Source organism: Ictidomys tridecemlineatus, chromosome 4 (genome assembly GCF_052094955.1).
Source record: "Ictidomys tridecemlineatus isolate mIctTri1 chromosome 4, mIctTri1.hap1, whole genome shotgun sequence".
In the NCBI taxonomy this organism is placed as follows: domain Eukaryota; kingdom Metazoa; phylum Chordata; class Mammalia; order Rodentia; family Sciuridae; genus Ictidomys; species Ictidomys tridecemlineatus.
In genome coordinates this window covers 7,713,406-7,731,741 of record NC_135480.1, presented here as the reverse complement: position 1 = coordinate 7,731,741, position 18,336 = coordinate 7,713,406, and the positions used below count along the sequence as shown (strand labels likewise).

General features: G+C 52.3%; 1 protein-coding gene and 1 long non-coding RNA gene across 2 annotated transcripts; one reads left to right on the top strand and one right to left on the bottom strand.

Moving 5' to 3' along the window:
- Positions 1-3,209: 3,209 nt before the first annotated feature.
- On the bottom strand, positions 3,210-9,120 carry LOC144376980 (uncharacterized). Its single transcript, XR_013437425.1, has 2 exons — positions 8,230-9,120; positions 3,210-6,010 (listed from the first exon to the last, which is right to left on the bottom strand). It is a non-coding gene; the product is annotated as an uncharacterized LOC144376980 (long non-coding RNA).
- Positions 9,121-9,548: 428 nt separating this feature from the next.
- Arl2 (ARF like GTPase 2) lies at positions 9,549-15,753 on the top strand. The gene is made up of 5 exons (XM_005333467.5): positions 9,549-9,753; positions 12,703-12,813; positions 12,892-13,054; positions 14,451-14,531; positions 15,322-15,753. The coding sequence occupies exons 1-5, from the start codon at positions 9,689-9,691 to the stop codon at positions 15,454-15,456; spliced, it is 555 nt and encodes a 184-aa protein (XP_005333524.1). The 5' UTR covers positions 9,549-9,688; the 3' UTR covers positions 15,457-15,753.
- Positions 15,754-18,336: the final 2,583 nt, after the last annotated feature.

Genomic DNA, 18,336 nt, shown 5'->3' with positions numbered 1-18,336 from the left:
ACTGAGTCACCCTCTCTGAGCCTCAGTTTCTTCATCTGTAAAGGGTGTGAGTTGGATGGTACAAATTCCCAGGCTCAATGTAGGAACTATGGGGGAGAATATGACTCCCCCGATCCTCTGAGATGGAGTCCAGGTGGGTCTGTAAAATCAAGCAATGGGCCTTAAATAAAAATGGATGTTACTGTTTCCATAGATCAGACCTAGGGACTAGGAGCCCAGCTTCCAAGCTATGTTTGCAAATCTGTAAAGCGAGGATAACGATTTTGATGTGATGAGATGAGTTAAGGCAGGTGAGTTGCCTGAACCCAGGCCTGGTGCCGAGAGTGAGACCTCGACCTTTGCATTTATGAAACCCTGGGAGATTGGAAACTGTGTTTATCACCAGGCCTAACAGTCCAAAGCATCCAGTTGTGTGAAAATAGCAAACTGCCACAAGATCAGAACAAGACGATGATTTCCATAAGGTTTAATAATATGGATATGTAAAGAGGTCATGAAAGTATAAAATGAGCACCAGAATGAGGAACAAAATCCAGAGAGTGGTGGCCGGAGACAGGTGGGTGGACAGAAGAGGATAAAGGGACTTCAGTAATTGCTTGTGTACTGGGAGCACAGTTGTAAGTGGTATCATCTACATTTTGAACAATATTTGAAATGTTTCCTAATAAAAACCTCTTTAGAAGACCTAGCAAACCCCAAGAAAACCTGCATGGTGGTGTCTCTCTGAGAAGGCTGTGCTTGGATAGGACATCTGATCGCGGGGACACAGGAGCCAAGCCACCCCTGTGCTGAACCAGCACACAGCATGTAGGGTTCTATGGTCTGGCAACAAGTGCATCTTGGGGTTGTGTCTGCGTCATGAGCGCTCAAGGCTGATGATGAGGGATCTTGAGGGTGAGCTCATTAGGAAAGTGTAATGCAATTGACCAGCCCCGTGCTGTGCCTGCCATGCCCAGATTGATTGGAGATGCGGAGCAGAGGCATGGAGCGTAGCCATCCTCTGCCCTCCCTGGAGCTAGGCCTGGAGCTGCCTGGGCCTTACAGCTGGAAGGCTCTGAGCCCCTGCGCCCTCTCACCAGCTCTACTGCCTGGGGCCTGGGTCTTCTCACACACAAGCTTGGGGGGGACAAAGAAGTCATACCCCTGGCACAGAGCTGTGCTGAGAGGGGAGAGAGCGACGAAAGCTCTTCCCCTGTTGTAAAGTGCCATCCAGTCAGGACGGACTCCCTCTCCTGAGGTTTGTGGTGACTCACTCTGGATGGTGGCCTGTAATTAGGACGCCCCGGTGGGAGGGCTTGTGCATCACAGCTGGGCCCTTGCCTCCTGGCTTCTGAGGGGCCTGGAAGTGGGACACCCCCACGCAATGAGGCTGCCCCGGTTTCTCTGAATTATTTTGGTTTCCCAGTCACTGGGGGAGCTGGGGCTGCCTAAGGCGGGCACCTGGGGCTCAGTGAGCCAGAGCTCCTCAGGGAGCACTCTGCAGGGCATTGGGCAGGATGTACCCCCAAACAGCTGTGGGGGAGGCTCGGGCCAAGCGCCCCTCTCCCAAACCTGGATCCCCCAGGCCCAGGCTTCAGGTAGGAGGCAGAAGGCAGGTGTGGCTCCTCCCAGGAGGCCACAGCCCTGAGGAGGAGCAAAGGAGGCAGGTTTGATGGCTTCAGCTCCCTGAGGAGGTGGCAGGGAGAGGGCGTGGCAGGGAGGGAGGGTGGTTATTATTTAACCTCCAGTGGCCATACCAGGCTTCCGCCAGAGGCCCTCCCTGGCTGGCGGGGCCATCTGGTCCCAGCCCTCACTGTGTGGTGTCCTGGTGTGCTCTGGCTGCCCCAGCACTGCCGCAGCCTGGGTGGCTTAAACAACAGACACTGATCTCACAGTTTGGGAGGCTGGGAAGTGCAAGGTTGAAGTGTGGCAATGGCCTCTGGCTAGAAGATGGCTGCCGTCTCGCTGTGTCCTCACTTGGTAGAAAAAGTTCTGGTCACTCTTTGTCATCTTACAAGAACACTAATTCCACCCTCATGACCTCATCCAAACCTAATTACCTCCAAAAGGCTCTGTCTCCAAACACCATCATATTGAAGATTGAGATTGTGCTTGAACATAGTTTGAGCAAACAAAAACATTCAGTCCACAAGAGAACGAGAGGAAGCTGGTACCCAGAGAGTCAAGGTCACACCACAGGGCATCGGAACTGGAGGGAGAACACAACCTCTGAATCTAAGCCCTCAGTTCTCCTCCACACCCAGCTTGGAGAGGCCTCTCCATGAGTCCAGCATCTCAGCTTGGGCTGGAGGCCAGACGGCTCCGAGGCCTCCTGAATACCAGAGCTACAAAGCTTTGCCTGTTTTGCTCTCTGAAGTATTCCCCTTCACATAGTAGATGCCCAGATGGTGAATAAATGAATTAAAGTCCAGGCAGCTTTTCATCCAGGGACCCCAAACCCTTTCTGAATAAATAAACTTCTGCTTTTCTCATTCCCTTAGGATCTGCCTTGGGTGCTGGGGGATTCTCCAGAGCCAAGCTCCTCATTTAACCAATGAGGAAACTGAGGCAGAAGGAAGGGACCCATTGGCAGAAGCTAGGAGACATGTAAGGCCTTTTCCCAAGTATGTTCCACACCTCATGGGGTTGGGTAGATGCTTAGCCGGTCTCCAGGTGCCCAGATGAGGACCTCTGCCTGGGTCTTCCCACCTCATGCATCCCTAGTTTTAGGGCACCTGAGGGAGCTCTAGAGGATGAGTACAAGATGAAGGCTTAGGCGCTGCTGTGGGTTGAGGCTAGTACTGATGTCCCATCCAGGACTGTGAAGGAGCCTGCTGGAGCTCAGTCTCAGCCTGGGGTGGAACACACCTGTAGGGGAGGCACCTTCTCTGGGAGAGGTCATTTTCTGTCAGGGGAGCTCAGAGATTTCCAGAGCAGGAGCTCTTTGGGAGGGACATGGAAGGATAGGAAGGCTCTATCCCAGGGCCTGGAGCTTGTTCTGGGGCAAGTCATTTAACCAACTTCTTTAAGCTTCCTCTGTATAATGGGGATAGTAATCCAAGGATTTGATGAAGTGATAAATGTAAAAGTCACATAAACTTGGGTTGAATTTTTAACAAGGTTAGTTAGTAGATACCTGATGAATTTTTCTGTTCATATAGCAACAGACCTGGATTATGTTTCATTATTAAGAAAAAAATTGTGGATGCAAGAACAGTGATGAGATGATGTTTCAGTGAAATGTCTCTTTAATGACAGAAAACTTAAAAGTGCCTGGGAGCGGGCTGTAGCCTCGGGCAGGGTGGCTCACAGTGGGATGACCCCTAAAGGGCCAGCTTAGCTTAACAGGGAGGGGGGTGCCCCCACCTCCCGCCACTTTCCTAGTAGTTCCAACAGAGGTCCCAGGCTGGCTGTCCTTGGTGTGGCTTGGGTCCTGACAGCAGTCCCTGTGGCGAGGGGAAGAGAAGAGATTGGCAGAGCTGGGGTCCCAGGCTCATGCTGGAGTGGGGATGGCGTCAGCCCCATCTAATCCAGGGGGTGAGGAAGGGGCACCTCCTAAGGGCATCAGAGTGCAGGGGCTGATGCCCTCACCTGGGGTCAAATTCAGGTATGAGGGCGCTGCCACTCGGCAGGGCATTCCTTGTTGAGATGGATTTATCCCCATGTGACCAAGCCAGGCAGCCTTTCATTAGCTCCCAGCTTCCCAAGTTGGGGAAGAAGGTCCCAAGAATAAGTCACTTAACTAACTCCTTTAGGCAGGAATGCGTTGGCTTGCTGAGGGGATGATCCAGAGGACCTGAATGCTGGGCTGAGACTGAAGGCGGTGACATCATGGTGACCTCTCCAGGAATGGGGGGCAGAACTGGCTTTCACTTTTAGCACAGCACTTTGTGAGCGCTCTTTAGAGCCCGAGTCAGCAAAGTGATGGGCCTCCCAGGAAAGGGTGACTCCACACGGGGTTGTCTGATGTCACCACTGTCTTCCCTGGAGGTGGGTGGTGCCAGCCAGGAGGAAGTGGGATCTGGCACACATCCCAGTGCTCAGCTCCTACCCCTCCCCAATCCTGCTGCGCCCTTTGCTGCCTTCAAAGCGTGGTGTGGCTGGTCTCTTCAGTTCTTTAACACATACATCTTTCCCGGAAGCTGACTCAGACTTTGAAGAGCAGGGAGCACCCCTGGGTCTCGTGGGATGTGGCAGCAGCGACCACAGCTCCTATGTTTTCCCAAGGAGTCCAGACCCAGAGAGAACTTGAGCTGCCTCTGCAAACTGTTGTGACCTTGAGCAAGGCCTGTTTCTCTAGGCATCAGTTTCCCTTCCTATTGAATGATAATACCCTCACTTTTTCAAGGCTGTCATGAACTGAAGCCACACATGGAAAGTGGTCACTAATGAGCTTGGAAAAGGTGAGTCTCTCCTCTCTCTCTCTCTCCTCTCTCTCTCTCTCATCCCACTGAACTTTAGAGATGGGAGGGCCTCGTGTGGAGCCTGGTGTGAGGGAGGGGCCAGCCAGCGTCATGGAGCAAGGACCTGGAAGCTGGGCTAAGATGCAGCAAGGTGAAGAAAGCCCTGCCCATCGTGGCCAGGGACTCACAAGACCGTGGACATGACAGCGCTGCTCCTGGAAGACACAGACCAAGATGGTGCCAGGGTCCAGGGGAGCTCTGGCCAGGCAGGGGGGTAGTTGGTCATGGCCAGAGGACTCCAGAGATTGTCCAGTCTCCTGGGTTCACAATGGGGGAACTGAAGCTCAGCAGGAGGAGGGGACTTGGCCATGTGCAGGGAGGTGGCAGAGCAGGCAGACCAGCACTGGTGGGTGCCTGTGTCACAGGCAAGTGGTCTAAAAACAGGACTTGCTCCATAGATGTGTATCAGCCAAAAAAAAAAAAAAAAGCAGGTTTTTTCTTTCTCATTTAACTTTGACTTATTTTTGTGGTACTGGGGATGGAACCCAAGGCCTTGCAATTACCTTGCAGTAGCATTCTACTACTGAACTGTGTCTCCCACTCTGAACATTTAAAACAACCTAATATGTACATTACAGTATAAAGGAATCAGTGCAGGGCAGGGTGGTGCATGTCTGGAATCCCACTGGGTCAGGAGGCTGAGGCAGGAGGTTCCCAAGATCAGCCTCAGCAATTTAACAAGGCCCTGTTCCTGTCTCAAAATAACTTAAAAAAATAAAAGGTCAGAAGGAGCAGCTCAGTGGATAAGCACCCTGGATTCAATCCTGGTACCAAAAAAAAAAAAAAAAAAAAATTAAACAGCAAATTTGACCTTAAAAATCAATATTTAGATAAATAAATTACTTATATATACTTCTTGGTAATACTTCAATGATTAGCAATTGTAATTTAAGCAGGGTCTTCTCTCCTGCATAGTTTTTCTCTTGGTTTCCAGAATAAAAATTCTTATTATCTTTCCATATGATTATAAAGGTAATAGATGGAGTAAAAATAGCAGACTAAGAATGATAAATACCTTTTAAATTATTTATATTTTTGAGACAGGGTCTCACTATGTTGCCTAGGTTGACCTCCAACTCCTGGACTCAAGTGATCCTCTTGCTTCAGCCTCCTGAGTAGGTGGGACTACAGATAGAGGCCACTGCACCCAGCAAAATTAAAACTGTAATGCCACATTGTTCACATGGGGTAAATACACCTCTTGACAAGGCATCTAGAACGCTATCAAGTTTCAATCCATCAGGTCCTAAGAAGTCCTCCCTTCAAAAGCAGGGCTCAAGGGAGGCTGAGGTGGGAAGATCACAAATTCAAGGCCAGCCTGGGCAACTTTGGAAGACGCTGCCTCAAAATAAAAACTAGAAAGAAGTGGGGATGTAAGCCAGTGTAGAGTACTTGCCTAGCAGGTGCCAGGCCATGGGTTCAATCTCCAGTACAGGAGAGGTTGCCCTAGGCCCTGGGTTTGATCCCCAGTTGCTGGAATTGATGACACACGCCTATAATCCCAGAGATTCAGGAAGCTGAGGCAGGATGTCTCAAGCCCAAGGCCAGCTTCAGCAATTTAATAAGACCTTGTCAAAAAAAAAAAAAAAAGTGTTGGTGATATAGCTCAGTGTCAAGTACCATTGGGTTCAATCCCCAGCATGGGGTTAGTGGGGGTTGGGGGAAGCAGGGTCCATAGCTGTCAGGATTTGGGCATCTTAATTTCATGGTCATTCTTGTGGTGAAGATAATTATATTTTTTCTGCCCCCACCCTCCAATTAAGCCTAAGGACAATCTAGCACTGAGCCACATTCTCACCCTTTGTATTTTTGAGATAGTCTCACTAAGTTGTTCAGGCTGGCCTCAAACTTGAGGTCATCCTACTTCAACCTCTAGCAAAGCTGGGATCACAGGTATTTTTGAATGGTTACATATAACTACAGCTCTATATCTTCTTCTTAGTTCTCTTCTAAACGTATTTCCCAGGGGCTTTGAAAGCTTTCTTTCCTTTTTTCCACAAGGCAAATAAAAACAGCCTAATAGGCTCCTACCCTTGTCTGAAAGCCCCTTGGCCCCCAAATATTCTGGCTACAGGCAATTATTCAAAACTTAAAACAGTTTCTCGCTGGTCACCTCCTCCTCAAAGTTGGGAGGTAGTTTGGTTGACATTAGTTGAAATCCTACTATTTGGCCCCTGGGAAGCTGAAACAGCTTAGACAGGCAGGACTTTTAAGCATAACATTTAAATAAGTATTTCAATCCTAGAACAGTAGGAAAGTAAAGCAGTTCAGAAGAACTGAAGGTAACAATTTTAAGTACCCCAGAACTTACTCCCAAGTTGAGTTGAATGATAGGGGTTTTCAGTGACCAGTACACACATCCAAATGGCTCTCTGACACAAATGTTCAACCCAACATTACCCTGATAAAAGTAGTAATGTTTTCTGTTCTGCTTGTTCTATTTAATTTGTGTTAATGCTGCTAGTGTGAACCTCATGAAACAGCTCTCTTGGTAGTCAAAACGGTCAAGCCCGGGCAATTTGTATGATTCAACCTATTTGTGACACTAATTTCACAATCCACTTTATGGACTGCATCCCATACTTTAAAAATCATTGTTTAATTGAGAATATCCAACAATAGTAATAATATAGAGCAAAGTGGGCACTGACCCCTACCCTTACCTCCTTGCTCTTGTTAGGAGTATAAACCAGAAAAGCATTTTGGATAGTAATTCAGCAGTATCTGTCAAAATTTTTAATGTGTATTCATTTGACACAGTACTTTCACTTCAAGGACTCTATCCTTCAGATATACATTTTTATACTTATTATAATGTGGTGCTGAGGATCAAACCCAGTGCCGCACACATGCTAGGCAAGTGTTCTACCACTGAACCACAACCTCAGCCCCCTTCAGATATATTTGTATGTTTGCAAAGATCTAAGATATTATGAATGTAAAACTCATATTACAAAACATATATCAGTAGAAAAACTGTTATATCCATATTATGAAATATGAAGTCCTTAAAAGACTAAGATTTATACATATTTATACAGAAAGATGTCCAAGATACATTGTTAGAGTATTTATAGTGCACTGAAGAACACTAAAAAAAATTGTTTAGCAGGTATGCTTCCAGTTAGTGTGATTTATAAAATTAACATGGATTGAAATTTACCTTTTCACTTAATGCAGCATGGCACCTGTCCACGCTGGTATTACAGTTCCACCTCACCCTACTTAAGGGCTTGTGAATCCATCACAGTTTACATGCACCCTTGTCTAGTGAATCTGCCTGTACTGAGAACACCTAAGCTTATTTCCAGTTTTTATTTTTTTTTCTCCTTTTTTGAGGGGGCAGTGCTGGGGACTGAACCCAGGGCCTCAGCATGCTAGGCAAACACTCTACCGACTGAGGTACACCCCCAGCCCTCCCTTTCTTGTTGTTCCAATCCATGATATAATGGATTTCATTATATCACAAATATTCATGAACAGGGCTTGAATTTCTGTAGCGTCAATTCCTAAGACAATACAGCAGGCTCCTATGGTCTGAGCATTTCCCATTTTGATCTTAGTTGTGTGTCAAAGCCTTTGAGTAGGAGTGATGCTCATTTTCTTCTGTGTGTGTGCTTGACAGAGGGTAACTAGTGTCACCCAAGGGCTCATTCAGGCACCTTGTCTGTCCAGCCTTCATTTGCCCATAGTCTCCTTCTGCAAGATGGGAAACAGTCCCTCTTCAGGCAAACTCCAGGGAAGCACCTGGAAAAAACTGTTGGCCAGACCTGAGTTCAAATCTTACCCTGGTTTCTTAAACTCTCTGGACTCCATGATCACATCTACAAAAAACAAAGAAACTTCTCAGGGTCACAGGGAGATGAAGGGGAACAACAGGAGTGGATTGTAAATGGTTCCCCAGGAGTTTGCCATTATCTTCAGTGGCTGCTGATATTCTTTCACAAGCATTAGACAGGGGCTATTCCAGATTAATTACTCACACTTACCTTGTGAGCTGGGGAAAAGATTAAGAATAACACAAGGCTCTCTCACTTCTGAGCTCACAATGGACTTGTCCCTGGTCTCACCTTCCTTACATTCTCTGGACCTCTTGGACACTAAGGTAAAGAAGGAAATACTGGGTTTGGCAATGTGGTGCAAACCTGTAATCCCAGAAGCTTGGGAGGCTGAGGCAGGAGGATTACAAGTTCAAAGCCAGCCTCTACAACTTAGTGAGTCCCTGTCTCTCCTGTCTCAATATAAAATATAAAAGCAGGGGGAGTTGGGGGGGATGGGTTGTAGCTCAGTGGTAGAGCACTTGCCTAGCATGTGCGAGGCCCTAGATTCAATCCCCAGCACCATGTAAAACTAAATAAACAAAATAGAGGTATTGTGTCCATCTACAACTAAAAAAAATATATTTTTTTAAAAGGGCGGAGAGGTAGGGAAGGAATTCTAGGACAAAGCCATTCTTTCAACAACAAATATTTATTGAGCACCTACTACATGCTGGTCACTGTACTAAGTAGCACCCGGACCTCAGTTTTCAATTCAAAAGGGCTGGAATTGTTTCTTAACACAAAGCATCTTAGGTGAGACAATTCTTTGTGTGGGTCTATTCCCTGCATTGCGGAGCACTTAATCCTCTAAAGGACAGGACTCTATTGTCACTGGAACAACTCCAAAATGCTCTCGCACACTTCGAAATGGCCCTCTAGGGGGCAGTATCGCCCTGGATTTAGAAACCCCGGCCCACTTCCTCCAGGAGACTGGGAAAGGGGGAGGCCCCTTCTCTACTGTCACCGGCAAATTCAGGATGAGGTCGAGGCCCAAGGTGAGCAGGAACTGGGCAACCCACTACTTCCCGGATGAGCTCGCCATCAGCCTCCGGGTACTTGGTTCAGGACCTCTTCGCAAGTACTCCCCACCGTACCAAGATACAACTCCATAACTTCAGCCTCCCGTTCCCGGCCGAGTCCTGGGATCTTGGGGAGAAAGGAATGGGGGTTTTGCCTCGGTCCTCAAGAATCAGTCTTCGGGAGGCCCAGGGTTAATGCAGGGAGGCGCCTAGACGCCTGAGCGCCACTAGAGGGACCACGGACACAGCTCAGCCGGGCAACTTTACGGTCACGTGGTGGTGAGGGCGGGTCCAAACAAGGGGCCAGGCCAATAGGCTGTGCTGTCGGTGGGTGTGATGGCCAATAGGAACAGGGAGCGGGGTCCCGGACTGTAAGAAACGACGACTGGGAGGGGGCTACGGGACCATGGGGCTTCTGACCATACTGAAGAAGATGAAGCAGAAAGAGCGGGAGCTGCGACTGCTAATGCTGTATCCTCCCGGACGCCGCAGCGCCGAGGGTAGTAGGGGCCCCCGCCGCGTGGGCGGTGCCAGGCGCCCCCTGCCGGGCGCGGGTGAGCGGCCGGCCGGCGCGAACAACTGCCCATTGTGCGTCACGCACGTGGGCCCTACCAATCGCTGGCGGCGGGGGCCGAGAGAAGGCCGTACCACCGGCTCGGGCCGGGCAGGGGGGACTCGGTTCCAAACGCCGAAGGTGTGGGCCTAACGGCGCAGCGCGCGACCGTGTGTCCCTATTGCAAGGAGGAGGTGGGGCTCGGAGGTGACCCGAACGTCACCGTCCGTCTCCGTCTGGCCTGAGCGTGGGCCCCTGTCCTCTCTGAGGCCCTGACCTCCTCCCCGATGTCCAAGGGTGCCGGGTCCTGCTCCGCCCCCGAGGTCGGAATCCGGGGGGCGTGTGGGGCCAGCTCTGGGCTCTGCGCCCGCGGGTGTCCCCAACTCGGTCCACCGTGACTCTAACTGTCACCTCTGCTGCCCCGCCGCGCGTCGGTGTCCCCGCGGCCTGCGGCTTGTAGGACCGAGGGCCCAGCCGGCCTCCCGAGCCCGGTTAGCAGGCGGCTGCAGCCCTGGCCCTGCCCTGTGCGGCCGTGGGGAACCGGCGATGGCAGAGCTAGGCCGGCCTCGCCCCCGGCCCGGGGAGAGCAGAGACGTGCGCACGTAACTTAATAAGATCCGCATCGCATTTCATTTAAAGAGCTCTGAGAAGGGCGCGGAGAGGTCACGCATTCAATAAATATTTATTGAGCGCCTACTACGTGCTGGGCACTGGCCTAGGGGCTGGGGTGAAACAACCAAACCAAATCCTGCCCTCATGAAAATTCTGTAACAGGGGAAGAGGAAGACAAGACCGCAAAGAAGTGAAATATGTAGTATGAATGGAGAAGAAAGTAGTTTAGGGAGGCCAAAGAAGGCCGCCGTCTGAGCGTACCTGACCTCCTGACCCAGTGACCGCTGGATAAAGACATGAAGGAGATGAGGAATATGGGGGGGGGGCATTTAAAGCAGAGGCCAGTGAAAAGTCCTGAAGGAGGCACAGTTGGTGTGTTCGGTGGATGCCAGGGAGGGTGGTGTGGCTGGGGAGGTGAGGACAGGGAGCATCCTAGGATCTTTAGTTCTTAGCTCTCACTTTAAGTGAGTACCAGATGCGAGGCCATGAACCGAGCCCAGTTAGGCAGCTGTACTCATGCAATCGACATAGAATGGTGGCTTGGACTAGGATGGAAGTAGTGAGGTCACGGAAGTAGGGGGACACCGTGATAGCAGGGCCAGCGGGAATTGCTGCTAGGTGGGAGAGTGAGAGAGGAAGTGGAGTGAAGCCTGCGGCCTGGGTTTCTGGGCTGATCCATGAGAAGACAAGAGCCACTTACGGAAATGGGGAAGACTAAACGGGGAGGAGCAGGTTCCCCGGGAAGTGATAGTTCTGAGCTCTGTGGGCCACTTGTGTCTCTGAGATGCCTTGGAGTACCAGGTAGGCTGCAGGATACAGGGCTTACTAGAGGGGCGTGGGTGGGTGGCGTCAGCACAGGGATGGTGTTTGAAGCTATGATCCTGGAGGGACTCACCTAGGGAGCACCGTGTGCACAGAGAAGTGAGTTGTGGAAATACAGATAAGAAGTCAGGCAGGGCGCAGAGGAAATCAGGGCCTAGGAGGAGGAAGGAGGGTGAGCCACTGTTGTCAGGTGCTGCAGGTGAGGGCCACTGTCCACTAGGGAGCAGTGGGGGGGATCTGGAGGACCCACTTGGCAAGAACAGGTTTGGGAAGCAGTGGGAGCCGCAGCCTGCTGGGCCATATGTTTAACAAAGAGCAGGGAAACAGAGGCTCTGGTGAGTGTGAACAACTGTGGGAGGAGGTGTGCTGTGAAAGGGAAGGTAGGAGTGAGTCCCTGGGGCAGGGGATGGAGAGGGTTTTGTTTGCGGCATCTGAGGGGGAGAAACAATAGCATATTTGCCAGCTGCCAGGGATGATGTGGGGGAGAAGGAAATATGGAGGACAGCATTAGGGAGATGGGGAGAATCTGGAGCCAGTTTTCAGGGGCTAAGGTCTCTGCGAGGTACTCTCCTCGCCTCCATTTTACAGGTTGAAGTCATTGGTCCCAGGTCCAGTGAGCAGCAAGAGGCACTAAGCCCAGGACCTCCCCCCCACCCCATCCGGGCTGCAAGTGCCTTAAGTGTTGGAAGGAGAGCAGGGTGGTTCTCCCCCACTGGTGAGCTTATCCATTCTTCTGCTTTCTGCACCAGAGGTTGTGGAACATTCCAGAAACAGAGATGGAGGTTTCTGCCTCTGTGTATTTGCTCTTCCTTCAGCCCTGTATTTCAGGCCTCGGTTCAGTGTGCCTCTGGGAGCCTCCCCTGGCAGGAGCTGAGAGCCCTCCCTACAGGTGCCCCTCGAGGTGGCTCCCTGGGGCTTGCCACATTCACGGGATCTTATTTTCTCAGTGGCACTTTATCACAGTCTCCTCACTAAGAGTGCAAGCTTCATAAGGGCAGGGAGTTTGTCCCTCAGCACCTAGAGAGGGCCTGGCACATAGTAGGTGTTCAATCAATATTTTGTATATGAATTAAAGAGCTTTTGATTAGCAGAGATGATACAATTATATCTTTTTGTTGTTGTTGGTACTGAGAAATGAACCCAGGATGCTTAACCACCCAGCCACAGGCCCAGACCTTTTAATTTTTTATTTTAAGACGGCCTCACTAAGTTGCCTAGGGCCTTGCTAAGTTGCGGGGGCTGACCGCGAAACTGTGATCCTCCGGCCTGGGCCTTTGGAGTCACTGTATGTTGCTAGTTCCATGCTTTCTCCAGGCCAGTTTTGGGCCAGCACGTGCTCAATTCTTTTTGACATGATGGGAAATTGTCAGTCCCTAAGAATGACATCACCACTGGCACAGCACAGGGACCTCTCCTTAACCTGTGTGCCCCAGCGGCCTGGACAATGCCGGCAAGACAACTATCCTCAAGAAGTTCAACGGGGAAGATGTGGACACCATCTCCCCGACTCTGGGCTTCAACATCAAGACACTGGAGCACCGGGGGTGAGCGGGGCCTGGGGCCTGCCCTGAGGGGGCGGTGGGTGGGGAGGACCAGCTGACCACCAGCCGCTCTCTGCCCAGATTCAAGCTGAACGTCTGGGATGTCGGTGGCCAGAAGTCCCTGCGCTCCTACTGGCGCAACTACTTTGAGAGCACTGACGGCCTCATCTGGGTGGTGGACAGCGCGGACCGCCAGCGCATGCAGGACTGTCAGCGCGAGCTCCAGAGCCTGCTGGTGGAGGAGGTGGGCCGGGCGGGGCGGGGCAGCATGATCCCTGGGGGACACCTGGGGACCCAGAGTGCCAAGGGCAGAAAGCATGCTGTGGACAGAGACCTGGGTTTCCATAAATTTGGTTTTACTGTGTCACCACCCTGAGCCTCAGGTTCCGTACCTTGAAATGGGAATGACAACACTCACACCATAGGGCTTTAGGGAGCATCCTCAAGGTCAGCGTGTGAAGCTCTGGGAGGCAAGGAAGCCTGGCTCAGGAGTCTGCCACTGCAGTGTGACCTCAGGAAGGCACTCAACCTCTCTGAGCTTCCACTTCCACATTCCTAAAATGGGGATCACAGTTAGGCTGATCTCATAATTTATTGTGTGGCCCCAACACTTTTTTTAAAGTAAGATTTTAGATTTACAGAAGAGTTGCAAAGACAGTACAAAGATACTCCCCCCCCTCACCCCGCTTCCCTAATGTCAGCATCTCAGAGAGCCCTGGTATACCTCTTACACCAGGAAGCTAGCATTGGTGAGTTACTGTTATCTATCTACAGGTCTTATTTGGAATTCACTATCTGTGTGTGTGTGTGTGTGTGTGTGTGTGTGTGTGTGTCTGTTGTTTCCACTCATGGGCTTTGTCTCTTCTGGGGTTTGATGCAGGTCACTTGCTGCATTTAGTAGAAACCAGGCCTCTTGAGAGCGGTAGTGAAGTTGTGAATAACTCCAGGAACCACAGTGACGTGTGGTCCCCTCCTGGGGGTGTCGCAGATCCACTGAAGTCCTGGCTGTCCAATGCTGAGCCCAGGCCTGGCAGGTTGAGGCCAAGCAGGTCATGTCCACCCGCCCACATGGAAGGACTCCCAGTTGTAAACGCATAGAAATGACAGAATCAGAGGCAGACAGCGGAGCCTTTTGGGAATGGAACGTTCAGAAGGGCTACAGCCAGGTGCGGTGGTGCACGCCTGTAATCCCAGAGGCTCTGGAGGCTGAGGCAGGAGGATCACGAGTTCAAAGCCAGCGTCAGCAATGGCAAGGGGCTGAGCAGCTCAGTGAGAACCTGTCTCTGAATAAAATACAAAATAGGGCTGGGGTGTGGCTACGAACACTTGGAAGAGGGAAGGTGGCCACTTGCAGCAGCAGACGCCCAGGAGGCTGGGAGGCCCGTGTGGCGTGGGCTCGCCAGGCCACAGTCCTGAGCGGCAGGACTGCAAGGGCTCAGGAGCCATCTTGAGTATCCCCTCCCTGCTTATCAAAGAGGAAGCTGAGGCATAAAGGAGAGCGCCCACCGGGGGTGGTTGGCTGGAACCATGACCCAGGCGCAGCCCTGGGCTCTGCCCCTCGCCTGGGCCTCTCCGGGAACCCACAGCCTGGTCTAGTCTTCAGGGTGGTCTCTGACCCCAGTGCCCCCTCCTCCCCGCAGCGCCTGGCCGGGGCGACCCTTCTCATCTTTGCCAACAAGCAGGACCTGCCTGGAGCGCTGTCCTCCAACGCCATTCGCGAGGTGAGTCCAGTCCCTGGGGCAGCCTCCTGAAGGAAAGGGGCATGTTTCTGTATTAATTGGTGTAAAAAGCACTTTTGACCCCTGCTGTGTGGCGGACAGACGTCTGTGGGCACCAGAGACTCGGTGTCAGTCAGTTCGATGGCACTGGAGCCAGCACACTGCGAGTGCGCCCCTTGTGATGCTCTCGGCATGGATTCGCTGAATTCATTCTCACAACAGCCTCGCTAGGTAGGGACTGCTGTCGCCATTTTAAAAGATGGTTAAGCAGACTTAGAGAGGTTAGATGATTTACCCAATGACACACAGCTAGAAAGTGGACAAGCCAGGATTTAAAAGCAGGCCTATCTAACCCGGTAACTAAATCTTAACCATTACGCTAGTGTTCAAGCACCATAATGAGAAAGAGCCAGGTTAGAATGTTGGTTCTGCCACTTACCAGCTGTGTGACCTTAGGCAGGTTCCATAACCTCTCTGAGCTTTGGTTTCCTCCTTGGTAAAATGACCAACACAATCCCAGACTCATGAGGCCTTGGGAGGAGCAGATGAGATGTCATATGTAGGATTCCTGACGCAGAACCCAGTCCTAGGAGATGCACAGGGGCCCATGTTGCTTTTTTCACCATTGAGTGTCAGCGGTGTGGCCCTACAGACAGCCCAGGTGCCCAAGGGGTGGCAAACCCGACGGGGTGACCCTTGGACAAGGCCTTGAGGGAGACACAGAGTTCCCCCGGGGCCAGGAGAGGGCAGGCCGGGACTCTGGCCCCCGCCCACCAGCACCTCCTGCCCGCAGGCCCTGGAGCTGGACTCCATCCGCAGCCACCACTGGTCCATCCAGGGCTGCAGCGCCGTCACCGGGGAGAACCTGCTGCCCGGCATCGACTGGCTCCTGGACGACATCTCCAGTCGCATCTTCACAGCCGACTGAACCACCTGGATGTCCCCACTCGAGGTCCAGGCCCCAGCCCCCCCAGCTGCCACCGTGCGGAGCGGAGTCAGCCCGCTGGACTAACACGCCCGCCCTCCCGGAACCTGCTGCTGCTACTGCCCGCTGCTGCTGTCCCACGGCAGGAGGCTGCACCCCTCCAGTCACCCTGGCTCCTGACCCAGCCCCCAGCGGCCACACCAAGGAGAGGGGCCTGGGCCGGAAGGGGCAGCCTCTGCTGCTCTGGAGGCCCTGGGCCTCATCTTGGGCTCAGCTGTGAGAATAAAGCACTCCCGTCCAGCTGCTGGCTGAGCCCCTGTGATTCACCCGCCTTGAAGACCACCTGGGGCCCTAGAGTCTGGCAGGGCGCATAGAGGAGCAGAGGGTCATCTGTGTCAGAGGGACGCACAGAGTTGCCAAAGCCCAGGTCAGGGCTGCACCTGGTGCCATCTGGAAGAGTCCAGGCGGCTTCTCAGCGGAGGCAGCCTTAGAGCTGGGAATGGAGGAGGAGGAAGGGTCTGGGTAGAGAATGGGTGGCAGTTTACCAGGGCAACTGCACGGCTCCTAGGGGGGAATCAGAAAAAGGCACAGCCGCAGGCCTGGGCTCATGGTGCACAGGTTGTTGAATGGAACATGGACTAAAAATGGCCTCCCTACTTGCTGTTGTGACCAGAACCCCTTGTGCAGTGCACAGCCTGTACAGCTGTACATGGCAGTGCTGCTCAGGCAGAATCGCAAAGCAGAGGCAGGAAAGAGCAAGGGCTCTTGAGAATTGGGAGAACATGGACTTGGGCACAAGTAGGCACACAGGAAGAAAGAGGGAGTGGGCTGCATCGGGCAGGGATGGTTAAGGCCTTCCCTGAGGCATGTGAAGCCAGGCCTCCTGGACCTCAATCCAGGCAGCAAGGCCAGCAGGTGTCTTCATGGGGCTGCTGTTCTAAGTACTATTCAGGGATCAAGGCAGCTAAAGACAGGCCTAGGGCATAGACCATCAGTGTCCCCTGACACTGGAAGCTGAGCCCCCAGGAGATTAATAAGTGGCCACCTCAAGCTCCCAGCAAGTGGCACACTGACCCTGCATCCTGGCCACCACGCCCTGCTGCCTCCTGCACAGCGGGGGCCTAACCATCTTCAGCTTCTCTTTGCTCAAAACCCTCTTAATGAGGACCTGCTGCCCACGAAGCCCACGGGACTGTGTCCAAGGGAGGAAGGACATCTTCATGACAGTTGGATGCTGTTCGTAAAGGCGAGGAGGAGACCCTGGGATTTCCATCTGAACTAACACTAGGGTCCCTTCCCCGAGGGGTAGAGGTTCCTTTAGGGTGAGCAGAGGAAGCAGATGTTGGGTGGCCAATCTTAGGACATGCTCAAAATTAGGAACCCCTGCCCTGTCCTCCTTGAGGGACAGTTGCTGAGGTCAGCAGCCTCCAAACCCTGTGACCAGCAAACACTTGAGTCCCCGCAGCCAAACCCCAGCCCTGCCATGTGCTCCTTAAGGCTTAGCAACTTGCTTAACATCTGTGCCTCAGTTTCCCCATTTGGGGAAATACAATGGCATCTACCTCCCAGGGTTGGGATGAGGACCGAACTGGTTGGCGCCTTGTATGTCATAAGCACCAAGTGTCAGCTACGATTAGAATGAACAGCGTGGTCCAAGCAGGTCCAAGCAGTGTGCACTGTTACCCCGTGCTTGTGGACATGCTGGTGGTCCCCTTAGCAAGCCACACCCTGATGGAGAGGTGAATTACACACAGCTGGGGGCCAGCAAGAGCGCAGCATGGTTGCTCATCACCTAGGTCTGGGTGGAGAGCCTGCCCTGCTGAGGCAGGAAGGATCCCAGCAGGATCCAGCAGACCCGGGACACAGGCAGCTTGGTGGCTTCCCCTCTCCCCGCTGTCTTCTGCTCAGGGAAAGGGCAGAGGGAGGGAGGGAGGGGGCTGAGGAGGCCAGGAGCCACAAGCTGCCCTGCAAGCTTCAGAGCTTGTGCGGTGCCAGGGGACAGTGCCACACCCCAACTGCTTAATGCTGCCTGGGTGACCTACCCGCGTTCAGGCCCCAGAGTGCAATTCTGTCGTCTATTTCCACCTGGAGCCTGCAGCACAAGGTTCGTACCTCCGAGTTCCAGGAAGAAAAGTCCCTGTCCTGCCAGTGCTTCACCTCACTGTGGACTCAAAACTTTATGGTGCAGTTCAAGATTTTGTCTTCAGTGTAACACTGACTGGAGCAAAGGTGACCACAGTGCCAGGTTTGAAAACCCCGTTCTCACTTGGCCCCAAGGACACACAAGGACAATGTGTGTCACCAGCCTGGAGAGTTCCAGAAAGGCTGACCCTAGAGCATGTCAGAGCCTCGGGGACTGCAGCTCCTCTGCCACCTTTACCGTGACTTCTTCCCTTGAACCAAGCCATGGTAGCCCCTGCTTCCTATGTTGTCACCTTTCCAACTGGACGCTCCCACACGAATGCTACACTGTTGGGTTGTAGGGAATTTTCCTAATGTAGGCACTGCCTTCTGGAAGAGTCCCTCCTGTCTCCTCTGTAGGGTGGCTCAGCGGAAAAAACACAGCTAGTGTTTCATACCTAACGCATGAGAGACCAACTGAAATTCCCACTACCTGCAGCAATCGCTTGAGATGGGCCTGCAAAGGGGTTTTTAAATATATACGTATATTTAGGAGGAACGCTGGGATTGAACCCAGGGCCTCCTGAGTGCTAACCACAAGCTCTATCACTGAGCTACACCCAGTGTGCCACCCCCCCATGAAGTTTTTGATGAAGTCTGTATCCTGAAGCTTCCATGATAGTCATGAAAAATTTGTTGGTCTCAAATTTTCACAGGGACATATCAATGAGGAAACCAGGCTCACATTCAGGTTTCGGTTTA